General features: G+C 38.5%; 1 protein-coding gene across 1 annotated transcript in view; it reads right to left on the reverse strand.

The window, feature by feature from the left end:
* Window positions 1-17,746, reverse strand: part of prex1 (phosphatidylinositol-3,4,5-trisphosphate-dependent Rac exchange factor 1) — a 91,574-nt gene that overhangs the window by 44,986 nt on the left and 28,842 nt on the right. The window contains exons 4-9 of the mRNA XM_017467875.3: window positions 10,339-10,443; window positions 10,082-10,183; window positions 9,244-9,405; window positions 6,229-6,362; window positions 4,602-4,717; window positions 480-629 (exon numbers count right to left, since the gene is read on the reverse strand). Coding sequence (XP_017323364.1) covers window positions 480-629; window positions 4,602-4,717; window positions 6,229-6,362; window positions 9,244-9,405; window positions 10,082-10,183; window positions 10,339-10,443 — 769 coding nt within the window. The remainder of the gene's footprint in view (window positions 1-479; window positions 630-4,601; window positions 4,718-6,228; window positions 6,363-9,243; window positions 9,406-10,081; window positions 10,184-10,338; window positions 10,444-17,746) is intronic.

Here is a 17,746-nt window from a genome sequence, read left to right on the forward strand (position 1 = left end):
GAGGGCATTCAAAATCAAAACAAGCATTACGGAATAGAAGGCAGGTTTACAAACTAGGTTTTTGTTCTGGCGATGTAACACAATTGTTCTGAGACAATGGCTTAAACTATTATCTCTATACAATTTTCCACATTATCTGTACGAGTACTTAATTTAAAAATATCGACTATTGCACCTTTAATCCATTTAGTCATTCTGGATTGGAATGACTGCTGCTACGATCATTTTCAGCTGTACAATGTTAAAAACAAATCTGTTTGAGATTACGTAACATTTCGCGACAAGTGCGTGATGATTTCAGCATGCAGTTTATTTGATGTGTCCATTACTTGCTAGCCTCTTAAGTAAAAAAAACCAAAACAAAACAAAAAAGAACTGAGCGTCAAGTGTGTCTGGACTGATGAAAATAGATTTCAGGTGACGAATCATTTATGGAAAGTCTGTAAGAACAAACCAGTGGAAGGCACAACACCACTCACTCTCTCGCTGTTCACGCTCCTTTAAAATGGCATCCAGCCATTTTTGTTTGTCTTCTGCATTCTTGGCCATGCACACAAACCACTTGTTTTTGGCCGTGTTGTGAATCTTCCAGCCGTTGGTCACAGTGTAGTTGTTGCTATGATAATCAGCTGGAAGAACAAAACAAAACAAAACAAAAAAACAGGTTGAAAGCTCACTTTTATTTAACAAGGACCATATGATACCAATATCACATGACATATGGAATGACTTTATTCAAGCAGAGAAATGCAAATGTCAAACTTGTTCTGGAGAAGAAAAAAAAAGGTTTTAGTAACACTTTATTAAGGAAAACATGAGAAGTTAGTTAAGGTATTGGTAACATGGTATTTGTTATAAAGCTCAAAACAGACACTTGTAAAAAGTTTATTCACCATGTATTAATCTTTGCAAGTGCTTATTGCATATTATCAATAATAATACATTATAGCAATAGAGGTAGTTATGAATAGTCTAATGCATACTGAATACACCTTTACAAGTTTATTAAACAAATAGCAAGACATTTATTAACCCCTTATGTGTGTTCCTTAAAATAAAACGTTACGACGGACTTTAACAGGAAACATGGCAAACACATCGCACACGACACTGCTTCCAAACCTATTAACAAATTCAAAAAGACTGGAAGTGTTTTTGAGAAGTGGACTTTCACGAACACGAACTGATGAAAGCACAACCGACGTGGTGCTGGCAAACACAACTGTATCAAACTACTGTGATATGCAAATTTACAGAAGTGGACAATGATTTATAATGTACTACATCAATGCAAATGTAAACAAGTCTTTGTGACGCTTTATGAAATCTCTAAATAAAAACGCAAACACAGTCTCCTGTGCATGGAGACCTTCTGAGACAACCTGCAGTTATACCTCAGTAATAATGACTACACTGAAACAACAACTTTTTGTAATTTCATGTCTACACTATTATATGTAGTGTAGTGTATAACATACAGTATATACGTATATACACACAGATACATTTTATATATATATATATATATATATATATATACACACATATATATATACACACACATACATATACATACATACATATATATGCACACAAATATACACATATACATGCATTTATATATATATACATATATATGTGTGTGTGTGTATATTTATATATACAGCTTTTGTTGAAAATGTGTCATCCCTGTGTCATGGATCGGCTGTGGCTCAGGTGGTAGAGCGGGTTGTCCACTAATCGTAGGGTTGGCGTTTCGATTCCCGGCCCACGTGACGCCACATACCGAAGTGTCCTTGGGCAAGACAATGAACCTTAACTTGCTCCTGATGGCAAGTTAGCGCCTTGCATGGCAGCTCTGCTACCGTTGGTGTGCGAGTGTGTGTGAATTGGTGAATAAGAAACACTGTAAAGCACTTTGCAGAACTGCTAAGGTTAAAAAAGTGCTATATAAGTGCAGACCATTTACCATCCCTCAAAAAAAAAGTCACCACCATAACACTGACATTTCAATATATGTAATTATGTAATACATAATTATATTGTAGTATCTTACTTTTCAGTATTAGTTGTGTTTCTCCCTAAATGGTCACATGATAATATAAAAAAAAAATGGTCTCACTGAGCTTGTGTACTGTAGATGCTGAGAGTCTATACAAGTTCAAAAGGTCATATCCGTGACGCGGGGACCGTCTTGTTTTAAAAGCTTCCCAAAGATAGACACATTAGTGCTGTGCTCTCGTGGTGAGCCATTGAATTGACTCATATCTGCCGTTTTGTTTCTAACAAGCTTGCAAAAATGAAGGTGATGTTATGCTGAAATAAAACCCAAACTTTTCTAAATTCTAGCCATGAAAAAGGTAAAAGGTTTAAAGAAGGAGAACAAAAGGTGACAACAATAATTACACATTTTTTTAAACTACCCCCTGTCATTAACCAGTGTGATCGTGTGTGTGTGTGTGCGTGTTTGAGGGTGCATAGAAAATGTAGGTAGAGGTTTCAGCCCTCAAGCCACAGCCTGATTTTATCCCTCATTTGACAGCAGGTAAATGAGGTGGAGTGGGATGAATTAAAAATGAGCCTCTGTAATGGGCAGCGGGTTAATGTCGAGATCGTGGAAATAGATTTGGGAGCACTAAGAGGCCTCAGGTAGGGCTTTTAGCCCATTTGAAATAAGATGGGAGGGAGCTGACCACTAAATCGTGACTGAGTGGAGGTTAACGGATAGCTCGGCATCCAGGCAGCCTGATAAGGGTGCAATTAGGGTAATTAAATGAGAACTCTGGAGTGAGACAAAGAAAGAGAGTTGAAGGAGTGAGGGCATGTGAGTCAAAAAGCATTGCTCAGTGCTGGTGGCTTTAGGGTGTTTACAAAGACATGTATAATATTTCGGAAAAGTCTCGCAGATGAGTTTCCTTTCACCACAGTGCGGTTGAATTCTGGAATCTGACTGATCCGAAGATGGCGGATAATCTTCTGTCACGGCAGCGCTGATGTTAATGCGCTCCAATCAAAAATGTGATCGTTTCTATGGTAACAACTCATTTACAGGGACGTGTACGGCACATGCTCTACGTGATCTAAGACTAATAATAAGTCAATTAAAGGTGTTGTTATTTAAAAAAGAAAAGGAATCATCATTAATATGGTGAAGTTTTCTATAAGGAGACATTTAAATAACATTTAAAGGCCAGTGTCAGCGTAACGGACGGTAAATTATACGTTACGGGAAGGCCTTTGGAGGAATTTGGATTTCCAGCTGCAATTTATTTTGTCTTATTAACTTCTAGAGAGAGAGGGAAAAAAAAGATGAGGTTGCTGAGGGAATGACTGTTTATGGAATGTAGTAGGACTGCAATCGCCACAAACAGATTTGCAGTCATGTCTCCATCAGTGAACAGTTCATAGTTGCAACAAAATAGACTTCATCTGAAAACAATGCGTTTCCTTTTTACACAATTGCACTATCTGAGCACGTAGTAAGTACACAGTTACAAAAGGGAATTCTTTATAATTGCACGATTCGTTGACACCCAGATGAGGATGGGTTCCCTTTAGAGTCTGTTTCTTCTCCTGGAAAATGATACCTTGAATGTATATAAAGCACTATAACAAATCAAATTGAATTCAATTGTTTATAGTTGCTACAGCATAAGTGATAAGATCAGAGTTTTTTTCATGGACGTTCCATTAAATGTAACTATTGATGCGTCCATTACTTGCTAGCCACTCCTGAAACGTTTGAACAACAAATATGTCTTGACTGATCAAATCAGACTGAAGGTGAGGAACAATTTATGGGAATTTTCCAAACCAATTCTGAAAACTGTAATGAATTTCCTGGTTACACAATTGCACTTTCTGACCACGTAGTACACTGTTATAGTTATTTATAATTGCACTACTCCTTGACACACAGATGAGGATGGGTTCCAATTGGAGTCTCAAGGTTTCATCTGGGTGTCAACGAATGTTCCATTGAATATAACTATAGATGTATAAAATGTATGTGGTGTCATTCATTTAAAAAAAAGAAGAAAAAAAAGAAGAAAAAAAAGAGCAATCTAACAAGTGCAAAAAGTAAAATTCTGTTTGTTGTTAAGTTGCACTGAAGCTGGTTCAGTTACTGTGTATAATGATACGTGACACCACCACACCCTGGCTGCTGATGTGTACCAGAACTCACGTGTGTGGTTAAACTGATCCTCCGATAGCTGTTGTTCCTACTGTGACTGCGACGTGCGCAGAGGCCCCACCCCTTAACGTATGTTGAAAGTGAGAAACGAGTTGTTAATTCTCAGTCCGTACAGATTTTAAACAGCACCACACCCATCATCTGATACTGACACACACACACACACACATGCACAAGCACAAACACAAGCGCACACACACCAGAGGTGTGAAACTGAACGCCGCTTTGGAACGGATCTTTATCACACGGGTGTTCGCACTAATGTTGATTCAGTTTCCGGGCGTATATTTATGCTGCGCTTGTGGCTGCTGTGAACTACAGCACAATAATGTGGCGTGTAACAGATTGTACTTTGGTTTGACATTTCTTTTATTTGGTACAGAAGACAGAAGACGGCCGGACGTACCGGTTCCATCTTCAACATTTTCCACCTCCATCACTTCCGTGTTGATTCGGCCACGGAAGACGTACAGCGGGCCGTTGATAGACTTCGTCCTCTTGGTGGACTTCTTCCCTGAAACTCTGGGCAATTACAGAAATAAAATACAATTTTTTAAAAAGACTTAGTGGAACATTCTCACATTTAATGTCCTTAATGTCTCTCCAAAAGATGCTTCAGCCACAACAACGCTATAAAAGTAAATGATGCACATGTTCAGGACTAGGGTGGCATGGTATACCGGTACGACGGTAGTATTGTGATAATAAAGCTTCAAAATACGGTAGTACCGTAAGTAATGTTGTATTTGTTGCAGTTAATAATATTTTCGCTAAAACGGCACATCTCACTGCTTTTGCAGAATACACAAAGGTTAGAGACACTTCATTTAACCTAAATTCTTTACCTTAATCATTAAAGATTTTCTGTTTGCTAGTAAGTGAGCTAACGCTACGCTAACCGTTATGTGTAAATACAAAATTTGCCATAGCGGGCTAACGTCATGCTAACCGCTGCATGTAATGGTGCATTCAAGTCCTCCTGTGGAGTTCGTATTTACGAGTTGGGAAGTCGTAATTACGACGTCAGGTGCGTTCAGGTCACTTTGGTTGGCTCAAGATGGCGGGTATATCGTCTCTTAATTAACTGCAAAAAAAATACAGCAAGGTTTTTAAACTCTACTTCTACAAATGAAGAACTTCCTTTATGTTTTTAATCAATTTATGAAGCCACTGTAAACTTTATCGTTACATATTATATCGTAATTGTACAATGCTATTGTATTTTGTGCTGGAAATTTGCTTGTTTTACTGTAAATAGAAAATCCTGACAAAGACATGTTAAGCAGTTTACTTGAATTTCAGCACACATTCAATTTCAACAAATTTAGCATCAACTACAAGGGTTGCATCCACCGATTCCGCCATGTTTTCTTATTGACGCTGCCCCAACTTGAAAACTTGGGGCTCAAAGAAAATCCTGACAGAGACAGAGAGTTTCCCCGCTCATGAATACGACTTTGTGGTGCCATTCATGTGCATTCAACTCGTAAATACGCTCTTTATGACATGACTTGAATACTAAATACTCAATACTTAAATATTAAAATTAGCCGGAGCGAGCTAATGTCATGCTAACCGCTGTATGTAAATTCGAAAATTAGCCATGTTTGCTAGTAAGCGAGCTAGCGTTTCCAATTGTCTGATTTTATTTGGAGTTTCGTTTCCAAATTCAGTTATTTATTCCACTCACATGATTTCATTGCTCTAGGGAACAATAGATGAAATATGTGGAACACTGAATCAGTTTCATGTCAATTGTATAAGTGTTCTTCAGTTTTTCCCCAATAGTCAGTTATTCATTCCCATTAATGAAGTACTCAGAGGAAAATTCTGGTGGTCTGTTCACATATACATCGATGTGTTTCTGTAAATTTGCTTCATTTTCTAGATTTGAATTATGAATGGACACAATATTGCATGGTATCATGACAACCCCTATTAAGGACAGAACTGGATTGTCCTTATACACATGCACCAACAATACCAGTAACTCAGGCACTACAGGAAAGTGTGAGTAATTGTTGTTCTCTAACCTGGACTTCCTCTTGCAGTACACGAGAAGGTTATCGAACAGGAAGAAGACCCTTTCCTGAATGTTTCCTGCTGAGATCTTCAGCAGATTGCCATGGAGGAGCAGCTCAGTACAGATATCGGTTAGATTTGTTCCCTGGATAATGATATCAGAAAAACATTAAACACAGGCACTTGTAGTAAATCCATACTTGAGAACTCAAAATACAAAATACATCACAAATAACGTCATAACCTGCTGACAGTATTGATTTTGGCCATTCATTGCTTAGAAACCTTCCCCTATTGAACTTCAGAAAAGTTACGCTGAGGTGGACGGAAAAATATTTGACAGGGCACTAACATATTTTCTCTGCAGCTATAAACTACATTTGAAAGCAGATGGTTTATTTCAGAATACACATCCTTTCATAGATGTGTTCATTTAGGTCTGAGATTTGTATCGGATTAATATTTGGATGCTAAATCAAAGAAGTTCAGAATGATACTGTTGGGAATTAATTGTGCTGGCTAGGGCAGTGACGCGAGTGTGCAGGGAAACTGTTGCATGTGTAATACACACGCGTACAATCTCTCTCTCTCTCTCTCTCTCTCTCTCTCTCTCTCTCTCTCTCTCTCGCTTTAATAACTATTTATTATAATTCATTCAAATAAATTTAATCTTATCGCACTACTTTATCTCTGGGTATGATTTAGAGCGGGCAGAATTCTACATCTAATGACCCGTTTATAAAATAAGTAACAAATATTAACCATTATTTTTATGTTTTCGGTTCAATTTTGCACTGCAAACATCACCGACAGCTTTAACTCGTCAATGCTGGAGAGTGAGCACGGTATAAGTGGGATAACCCATGGGTGGGTGTGCGTTACACAATTTCAATGCACTCCACAGAGGTTCTTTGCCTTCGTGTCATGCATTAAAATCATGTAATGCACACCTAGCCGTGGATTATCCCGTACATATATATTATATTATATATTAAAACCTATCTATTGATATATTTTATTACTTATCTTAAAACTGGAGTGAAATCATTGCTTAATAGCAGAAACCACAGTTTCTTATTTGTACAGATCAGATTTTAAAAAAGCCTAAAGTTAGTTTTTTTTCAGTCGGTTTCTTTCTGTACAAGCCCCACGCTCTGTCCAGCAGGAAGCACAGGCGTTCAGGTTTGTTTGATGTCATGAACCTGCACGAGGCTTTCCACCGTCAATAATTGATTTCATCCAGGGAGAATGTTCCAGGCTGCCTTTGAACAGGATGTGATTTTCCATGCTTTGCAAGTGTGTGCGTGAGCCTGAGACTCCATTTTGTCTCCTTAATCGATGGTGGGTCCGAATAGATCGATTGCAGCGCCGGTACAATGTCTGCTCTTGATTCTGCACTCTCGGTCCATTAGAGATTATTTACATTAGGCTCGATAGAACCTACTTGATTAAAGCACTTAAAGCATACTAGCGATCTCCTGGAAATATCAGCCTGTACAAGGCCTTCAACACCACTTAACACGACATAAATCATACAGAAGCACATTTGCTGATGGCATTACCTTGCAAAATGCACATGGAGGCAAAATGCAAGGTATCAATGTAATACTATGTGATGATTTCATAACCGTGGAAATTTTAGTAAAGCCGCGTGTCTCTCCTGCATGTGCTACAATTCTTCAGTCAGCTGGCTTTGCTGAACCATAGCACACAAGCGTCTGGACTGGAGCATAATAGAGCTCTGTTGTGAGCTGGGTAACACACTGAATGGGGGGACAGTGAACCACTGTGAGTGACGACGCTCTATAGGAAATAACACAGCATGCACTGCCACTGAAAACTAGCCTAAAAGTTCCCAAAACCAAAAAAACATGATGAGAAATACAGGATCGTAAATGAGAAGAAAAGTTGGAATGTGCACACACACAGAGAGAGAGAGAGAGAGAGAGAGAGAGAGAGAGAGAGAGAGAGAGAGAGAGAGAGAAAGAGAGAGAGAAAGAGAGAGAGAGAGAGAGGGGTGGCATACAGTAGCATGTTCTGGGGAATCAGCTGATCTCCTGGGTAACAAGCTGATTCTCTTGCATTAATGCTTCCTGATTCTTTTTATGGTGTTGCTAAAGAAAATGTCACCATGGATCCAGTCTGCAGCAAACAAGGAAATTCACCAACACTACATAATCTCAGAAAAGAAAGAGACTTCTTGGAACTTCTTGCTTGCTGGATGAACCTCATGTAGTAATCCCAGAAGGTGTACTTTTTATTGGGTATCAATAATGAAAAATGCACACGGAAAAAAAAGGAAAAATCCAAGGCAATTATTCTGGTACAAAAGTTAAAAAGCCATTATTGTTATTTGGCTAGTCACATCACGACATACAAAATTTAAAGCGACACTGATGCATTTCAGCATACAGCCTTCCTCAGAGTGCATTAGAGACCTAAATGAGTTGCAGGTACAAGTGTAATTAAGTAGTCAATGGAGTTTTGGAAGATCCAAGATCTCAAAGTGACAGTCTCACTACAATATATCACAAGACAGTCAACATGCATGTACAGGAACATGTAAGTACGCACGAAAAAAACAACAACATCATATATACATACACATAATGTGTAACAATAAAGGCTTTTTACCTTTTGTGCCAGAAAAAGTGTCTGGGATTGTTCCTTTTTTGCACTACATAGTCTCACTTAAATTAATCAGACTACCACATACTCAAAGGGAAACTCTGACCTACTAAAAGTTGCACTCGTGTGTACACGTGCTATTCTTCGCAGTCATCTGGCCAGCACCTAACAACAGTGGTGGTGTTTTGAGGTAGAAAGTTTCAGGTGGCGAGGTTTTAAATACACTGGCAGCCTCTCTAGGTCTAACAATGTGTTCGAAACGTTATCATCACACGTACAAGCAAAAGTTAGGGCTCTTACACTTGTAGTATATAAATATATGCATTATGGATGGGAGGACAATTAAACTGACCTGAAAATAAACACACACACAATAGCACTGTGCATTGTGCACTGACCTCCCAGCCCTCTATGTGGGATTGGAGCTGCTCGAGAGCCTCCAGTTTCTCCATCTGCCTCTTCGTCTCGTTGATGTTGGAGCACACTTCCTTCATGGCCTGCAGAGCTTCCTCCACGGCCGGGTAATCCGCATGCTTCTTAGCAGTCCTTTTCAGCAGCTCCTACAATGGACGCACAATGCACGAGCTTAATGAGAGGAAATGAACCTCAGACGCAATTCTGCACGTTCTGCTCAAAATGACGTAAAAACAGCTGGCAGAAAGAAAGAAGAAAGAACAAAAGAAAGAAAGAAAGAAAGAAAGAAAGAAAGAAAGAGAGACACTGACAGGTAGACAGATACACAGACATGGACAGATTAAGAGGTAGAGACAAAGAGAAACAGACAGACAGACAGGAACACCAAAAGACAGACAAGCAGAGACCCCAAAAGGCAGACAGACAGATCTAGAGACACAGACAGATAAACAGATAAAGAGACAGACAGCCAGAGACACAGAGAGAGATACTGACAGGCAGACAGAAACAAACACAGAGATCCAGACAGACAGGGACACAGCAGACATACAGACAGGTAGATTGAAAATAAGTAGATAAATAAATAAATAAATAAGCAATTAATTAAATAAATACATGAATGAATGAAGAGACAAGAGAGGTGGACCAGACAGACAGATGATGAAGAACAGATATGCAGACAAAAACACAGTGAAACACAGAGATGGACAAATCTAGATAAACAGATAGATACTTATACAGACAGACATAGAATAGAACAGAGAAAAAAACATTCAAAAGACATATAGCCAATCTTTCATTCAGGAAACCCCTGTAAGGTACCTTGAGCAGGAGCGGGTACTTGCAGATCCTCTGAATTGGCGAGAGCAGGTAACACTCCAGAGGAACGTCGGTGCTCTTCTTCCCTCCCAGCAACATGCAGTGCTACAACAGGAACACACACTTAAGCCCAGGAGTTTGTATTTTCACCTGTGCATACCTTATGAGCACATTCACATAAATCAGCTTCACAGAACATAAACAAACTCTTTGTTAACTTTAAACATCCCTCTGTAGATGTGTGTTTGAGCAGTGCTCACCAGTAAGAAGGTGCGGATGTGGGGGATCTTATTGAGCTCCATCAGCAGCCGGAGAGCTTTCTCATGGTTACTACAGTATTCTCCATACACTGAGAAGCGGTCTCTCTGGATCGGGAAAAGAAGAAAAAAAAAAACACAAAACAGTCCATCGGCGTTCTAAAAGAGTTTACTTCTGTACTGTACTTGTAAAACAGGAATGTGTGTGTGTATGATACATTGCCAGGCCCCAGTCAGCATATTTGCTTATGTCACACGCTGTAATTAGCAGCACTCTAAATACAGCTTTGATGAATTGTAATTACTCCGTCCACTGAGACCATAATGCATTGCAAGAGAGTTTGAAAATGCTTCATATTACAGCTTTGGGAATGAGCTGCTAGACCTAGCATGCCAAATATGCAGAATCTGTTTTGCCACATGTACCCTGTCCAGGGTGTACCCCGCCTTGTGCCCCATGCTCCCTGCGACAGGCACCAGGTTCCCCGTGACCCTGAAAAGGATAAGCGGTATAAAAGAAGGATGGATGGATGGATGGATGGATGTTGCCACATGTTGTGGACTGTAAATAAGTTTGGAATTATAGAAAGAAAAATGAAACAATATCAGAAAACAAATACATTATTCGATCTAAACAGATAATGTATTCTAAAAATGCAGGCAGGAATATGAGAAAGGTTCACAGGGGTCTAATCTTGCATCCATACTAATTCCTTATGTCTCTTATAGTTTGTTCGTTGTGTTCGTATACCATCTGTCCACCATTTTTATTTCCGATGAGAAAGCTAAAATGTTCAGCTTACAGCACACAACTTAATATAGTATACTGCTTAGTTGTGTTAAAAATGGATGTAAAATGTATTCTAATATTTCAATAAAGAGAAAAAAAAGGGTAAAAATTGGTTGTTTGATGCATTTTATGTACCAGGATTCATACTAGCTTTGTTAGCAGATTAGCAGCGCAAGCTAACTGTACCCATCTACATATGCTCACCAGAGTCCCCATCATCTATATCTATAAAATCTTCTTCTCATTCGTTAAACACAAATTATATAACAGACCAATCAGTGTGGAAATTGGTTGTTTGATTTACATGTAACAGGTTTTGTATTAGCTAGTAGCAAATTAGCATTGCAAGCTAACTGTATTAGCTACAAATACTCTCCAGAGACACCAACGATCTCTGCTACTTCTTTCCAAGTAGGGCTGAGCGATATGACAAAAATATCATATCATGATACTTGAGGAGATTTCTACGATACGTGATGCAGATCACGACATATAATTTAGCTAACAAACGGTCTGCAAAATAGTAGTAAATGAAACGGAAAAAACGCTAAACTGAGTTTGACGACAATTTTCATTAATGCCTACAAAGAGAAAGAAGATTACGTTTTTGTTTTAATGAGGTCAAATCAACAGCATCCATTCAATGCCATTTAAGTTTTAAATATTAGAAACCCATCACCATACCAATGATATCTCAGAAAAGTACCGTGTAATCATTTATCACAATATCGATATTATATCGATATATCGCTCAGTCCTACAGTGCGGTGAAAAAAATATTTCCTGATTTCTTCTGTTTTTGTGCGTCTCTCATACTAAATAGTTTCACAATATAAAATATAAGACAAACCAAAGGCAACTTGAGTAAACACAAAATACAGTTTTTAAATAATAATGTTATTTACTGAAGCAAAAATGTTGTCCAATACCAACTGGGCCTGTGTGAAAATCTATTAGTAATAGTGATCTATGTAGGTACTAATTACCCAAAATCTATGAAACTGCTAGGGATGCACCGCATGTTCGGCAACCGAAATTTTTCGGCCGAAAATAGCACAAAAAAAAAATGGCAGAATAAATTTGACCGAACGATGACGCGACAAAATAGCCTAGCAACCAGAGTGAGACGCGCGAATGTCACGACCTCGATGAGGGGGCGTGTGCGTGCACGAGCTACGTGCTCTTCGGATGTTTACTGTGGACACGTGCGTTTGTTTTGTTTCTGTTCCGGAGCATGTTTCTGTCACGTCGCGAGACGTGAGAGAGTATAGGTAAAGACGTACTTATTTAAGGGCAGGCAGACAAATCCTAATCCAAAGAAAGTAGTCAAGACGGGCAAAGGGTCGGGCTATCGGCAAACAGGCATAAGCGGGGCAAAGCAGGAATCAAAGTCAAAGTCAAAACACAAAACAAGAAACATGAACTAGTACTATGGACTGGGAGCGGAAAAACCAGCGGGGACTAAATGAACTGATCTATAGTTTTTAAACTAACTAAAAGACAATGATCCAAAGCACAGGAGTAAATCTTAGAAGTAAGTGAAAGACTGATCTCCAGTTATCAGAAGCATTTGGTTGCAGTTATTGCTGCTAAATGTGGCAGAACCAGATTAAGGGGGCAACTGGTTTTTTCGCATGGGTGATATGGGTGTTGGAGAACATTTTTTTTTTTTTTTGCTAAAAAAAAAAATAAAATAAATAAAAACTGTATTGTGCGTTTACTCGAGTTGCCTTTGATTTATGTTGTATTTAGTTTGAAGATCTACAACTATTTAGCACGAGATATACACAAAAACACCAGAAATCTGCAAACAGGGCAAATACTTGTTCACAGCACTGTGCTTCCGAGCTTTATGTCTTTACATATATGACAGGATAAAATGAAAGCACGATTATAAGAATTTCAGATGTACACAGGAACTGACTGCGGGTAGGAAGTAAAGTTTGTGAGAGGGGAAATAAAACAAGGTCATATCACAATTGTCATACGAGTGTGAGGAAAACATTTGTTTGGATTTGTCACTCTCTCACTTTGTTACTTTGTCGCCTGGAACTGAAATTAGAGGGGGAAGGATTCATATTTTTTTTATAATAATATGTATAGTTTGTTAATCCTTTTGGTTTAGGCCACACCCATTTCTGGTTTAAATCCGACAAGACATAAGAATATTTGAACCATTAAACAGATACAATGCTGCACTGTTACACCCCTAGGTTTTTTCCATTGATGTTTCATCTTCAAGACATGGGGGGGGACAACTTAACAACCTTAAGTTGTTGGCAAACATGCCCCGCCTCCCTTTTCATTCAAACGGTAATGAAAGTAGCTTTGAGAAGGAGACTTCTGTTATTCAGTACAACACAGGAATTGAAATTGAAGCTCAATGAAGTCTAAACTGAGGCAGCCAAGGATGTAAAGCTTGAAGAAAACAGGAAGTGGTACACATGAGCACAGCAGGTCATGGGTGTGTACCATCACCCTGTAGTATCTCTTCTGCCCAACGTTCTAGCCGTTAGCATACCTGCTTACCTCAGGGCTAACTGACATATTTGTATACTACCGTCCAAAAGTAAGAACTGTTTTAGATCATCATTTAGACGAAGAAGAAGCCTTTATGTGTCACGTATACATCAAGCATATCCCAGCTTGTTATGAAGTTGGGATCATAGCACAGGGTCAGCTATGATATTTAACAAATACTCTGTTATTCAAAAATAGGCCTATAGTATTAAGCAACAGGAGACAATTTTGCATAAGTGATGAGATATTTTTAGACCACAGACTTGTCACATTCTCAGTTCTGATTGCTCAGAAGGTGTTGATTAATTGTGTTAACTGTGCTGATTCACAAATCACAGGTTGCAAACTGTGCTATATTTTATTGTACACTTATTGTGGATTCTTTGTATGTTTTAAAACATAAAAATGCCAGCAACATGTTTCTCTTTTAATTGGTCACCCGTCTGTATGTCGAAGTAATGTAACGTGACAAAATTACATTCGTTTTAAGTACTGAGCTATTCTATTCTACATAACTGAGAGCACTGAAGCCGTGAAAGCTGATCAAATAAAGAGAAACGGAGTAAATAAAGGACAGTTCTTTGTAGACTTTTGGTGTGTTCTTTCAAACACACTGGGACGTGTAGCTCCTAGAAGCCTTGCTCATCTCCTACAAGTGTCAGGACTGAGGTCACTGAAGGTAAATAATGTATGGAGTTTTGATCAGATCATGAGTAGATGAGCTGCTATGAGGAAATGTCCAATCTTAATGTTGTAACCGTGACTGACGTGCTTCCTCTATGTCTGTCTCTCTCTCTGGGTCTCTGTCTATCTATCTGTCTGTCTCACCATATCGGTCTTTCTCTCAGTCAAACTCTCACTTTGTGCATCTCTGTCTGTCTGTATGTCTCTCCCTCTCTCCCTGTAGCACCCTCTCTCTCTGTAGTGTCCCCCCTCTCTCTCGCCCCCTCTCTCTCTCTGTAGCGCCCCCCTCTCTATCTGTAGTGCCCCCTCCCTCTCTCTGTCTCTCTCTCTGTAGTGCCCCCCCTCTGTAGTGACCCCTCCCTCTCCCTCTGCCTCTCTAGTGACCCCTCCCTCTCCCTGTCTCTCTGTCTCTCTCTCTCTGTAGTACCACCCCCCGTAGTGACCTCTCCCTCTCCCTCTCTCTCTCTGTAGTGCCCCGTCTCTCTCTGTAGTGTCCCCTCTCTCTCTGCAGTGAACCCCCCCCCCCCCCCCCCACCCCCCCCCACACACACACACACACACACACACACACCCCTCTCTAATATGTGGCAAAGGATGTGAAGCTCTCATCTGTTCTGCCTCTTCCACTTCTCCATTTCCTCTTATGGCGAGTGTGGTTTTCAGGGTGTGTACGTCTGTGTGTGTATATATATATGTGTGTGTGTGTGTGTGTGTGTATGAGAAAGAGTCTGTGCATCATCATGCTTACAGTGTTTAAAACACTGTAGGCCTCAGGACCCAGTACAACACAAAAAAAAAACCAGGAGCCTCTAATATGCGTGTGTTATGTCACAGAGGCCAACGTCTGTTCTAATTTTTTAACACAACGCATAAAAATACAGTTTCATTGTATTTTTACAATCCATCATTTCCACAGCGGCAAAAACACTCCAAGTTTTAAATCTTAAAGTGATTCTGTAACTTTGGGCTGAGGCAGACATTTTAAACACTGTACACACCTGCATCTCTTATGTCCTGATATTTATATCATTGGTAGTGCTTTCAATCCCCTACAACTCATATTAGTGTACGATGAGGTCATCTTCAAAAGTATCATTTGTATTGAATTCGTGTTCTTTTTTCCTAACGCAGTAAAAACTTTATCTTTATGATTTATAATCTTTATAACCTGTGCCGGTTCACATCTTCATTTCTTTATACATCAGCAGCACTTGTGCATCAGAACTAAGGCAAGAAGTATTTAGACTAAACTCTAAAATACTCCACTGGTACTGTACAGATTGACTGTATATGAATTATACAAATATTTCAACATAAAATTCAATCTTTTTTTTTTTTTTATGTGAAAGCAGTCCCCCTTTGAGTGCTTTGTCCAGACAGTAGAAGAATTCAAAGCATCAAAGGGAAAGAGAAAAGCAGATCCGATTTCTCACCCTGCCACCCCGAGAGCAGAATTCCAACCCCAGACGGCTTGCTTTCAATTTTAAATTGAATTCCTAATCTAAAAGCTCACACTTGGGTCTAAAATAACCCAAACGCTTTATTTCTTCCTCTGACAGACTTTTTTTTTCTTCCTTTAACGCACTATAGGGATATTAAGGGTCTTCACGTTGCAGCTAGTAATCACAATAACATAAATATTCACAATGATGTGCTGCAATTAATCACTAGATTAAACCCCCCCCTTTTGTTGAGTTATTTTTAGATAGCTCATTTTAACCCCTGTGTGTGCTGCTCATTTCTTTCAAGAGGTGCACAACTGTGCAAAAGTCTCCTCTTCCTGAATTATGCAGTGACTCATGCATTCTGGCTTGATGTGGGCTAAAATATACCTCTAATACCCAGGTTACGTCAGCAAGGCAGACAGTTGAAGTAATAAGCCTCAAGCTGGGAAAAAAGTAGAAAAACAGTCAATGATTTTACTTCACGTGGGTAGGATACAGACTCGAAACACTAAGCCGCACATGGACGCAATGTTGTAAAGTTGAAATCATTGGGTTAAATGCTTGATTTCAGACAGCTTGAGTGGAAGGTTTTCTTTTCTTGTCGTGGGACTTGTTTGGAAATGACACCTGCTGAGACCACAGCACTGTTATATTCTCAAGTTCAATTCAATTCAATTTTATTTGTAAAGTGCTTTTAACAATGGACATTGTCTCAAAGCAGCTTTACAGAAACATATAAACACAGGATACAGATTTTAAGTGTGTGGATTAATCCCTATTGAGCAAGCCGGTGGCGACGGGGGCGAGGAAAAGCTCCCTAAGATGATACGAGGAAGAAATCTTGAGAGGAACCAGACTCCGAAGGGAACCCGTCCTCATCTGGGTAACAACAGATAGTGTGAAAGTAAAAGAAAGTTGATTATGTTTTTATATGAAGTCTGTTTGTTGAACTAGTTCTCAGTCTGATTGGTCAGAGTTTGTTGATTAACTTTGTATAAATAGCAGCTCTGATAGTAGATAGGCTGCAAGGCAAATCACATGTTTATATTAATGCCCTCGATGGAACAGGCCTGTCATGATAACTACTTTTGTTGGACTATATATTGTCCCAGACGTAATTGCGATAAACGATATTATTGTCATTTTAAGACCATTTAATGCCACTGATATCATCATAATATTATAGCATAATAATGTAAGTACACCCTTTGAAAGAGCAATGAACTTTTCATTCTTAAGAATATTCAGACATTGAAATTGGAACACATATACATATATATATATATATATATATATATATATATATATATAAATATACATATATACATATATGTTCCAATTTCTATATATATATATATATATATATATATATATATATATATATATATATATATATATATATATATAAATTGTATATATATATATATATATATATATATAAATTGTATATATATATATATATATATATATATATATATACTTCCCATCAAAAGTTTTTTCCTTATCAAAACTCTGGAATAACAAATGGAACTATGGGAATTATGTTGTTATAAAAAAAAATCCCAAAATAAATCATAATAATTTAATACTTTAGCATCTACAAATTAGACACCCTTTTTACCTAGAATTTCCAGAAATGTATTCTTGACATTTTCTCAACCGATTTCTTGAGGAATCCCCCGAGACCCTTTCTAAGCAGTATTAAAGGAGTTCCCACCAATGCTGGACACTTACTGGCTGCTTTTCAGAATATTTCGCTCCAAGTCAACCTTTTAAAAAAATATTCTTTTGTAAATAAAATGTTAGTGTTCTAATGAAAGAAATGAATATGTTGGCACGATTATATTTTTGTCTACAACACCGATTTCACACATTTAATTATAAACCTTCGGATCAAAAAGGTTTTTAAGATCATGAGAAACATTTCAGTCAAGTGTCCCCAAATTTTTGACAGGTAGTGTATATATGCTGA

The sequence above is a fragment of the Ictalurus punctatus genome, chromosome 5 (assembly GCF_001660625.3).
Source record: "Ictalurus punctatus breed USDA103 chromosome 5, Coco_2.0, whole genome shotgun sequence".
Lineage (NCBI taxonomy): Eukaryota > Metazoa > Chordata > Actinopteri > Siluriformes > Ictaluridae > Ictalurus > Ictalurus punctatus.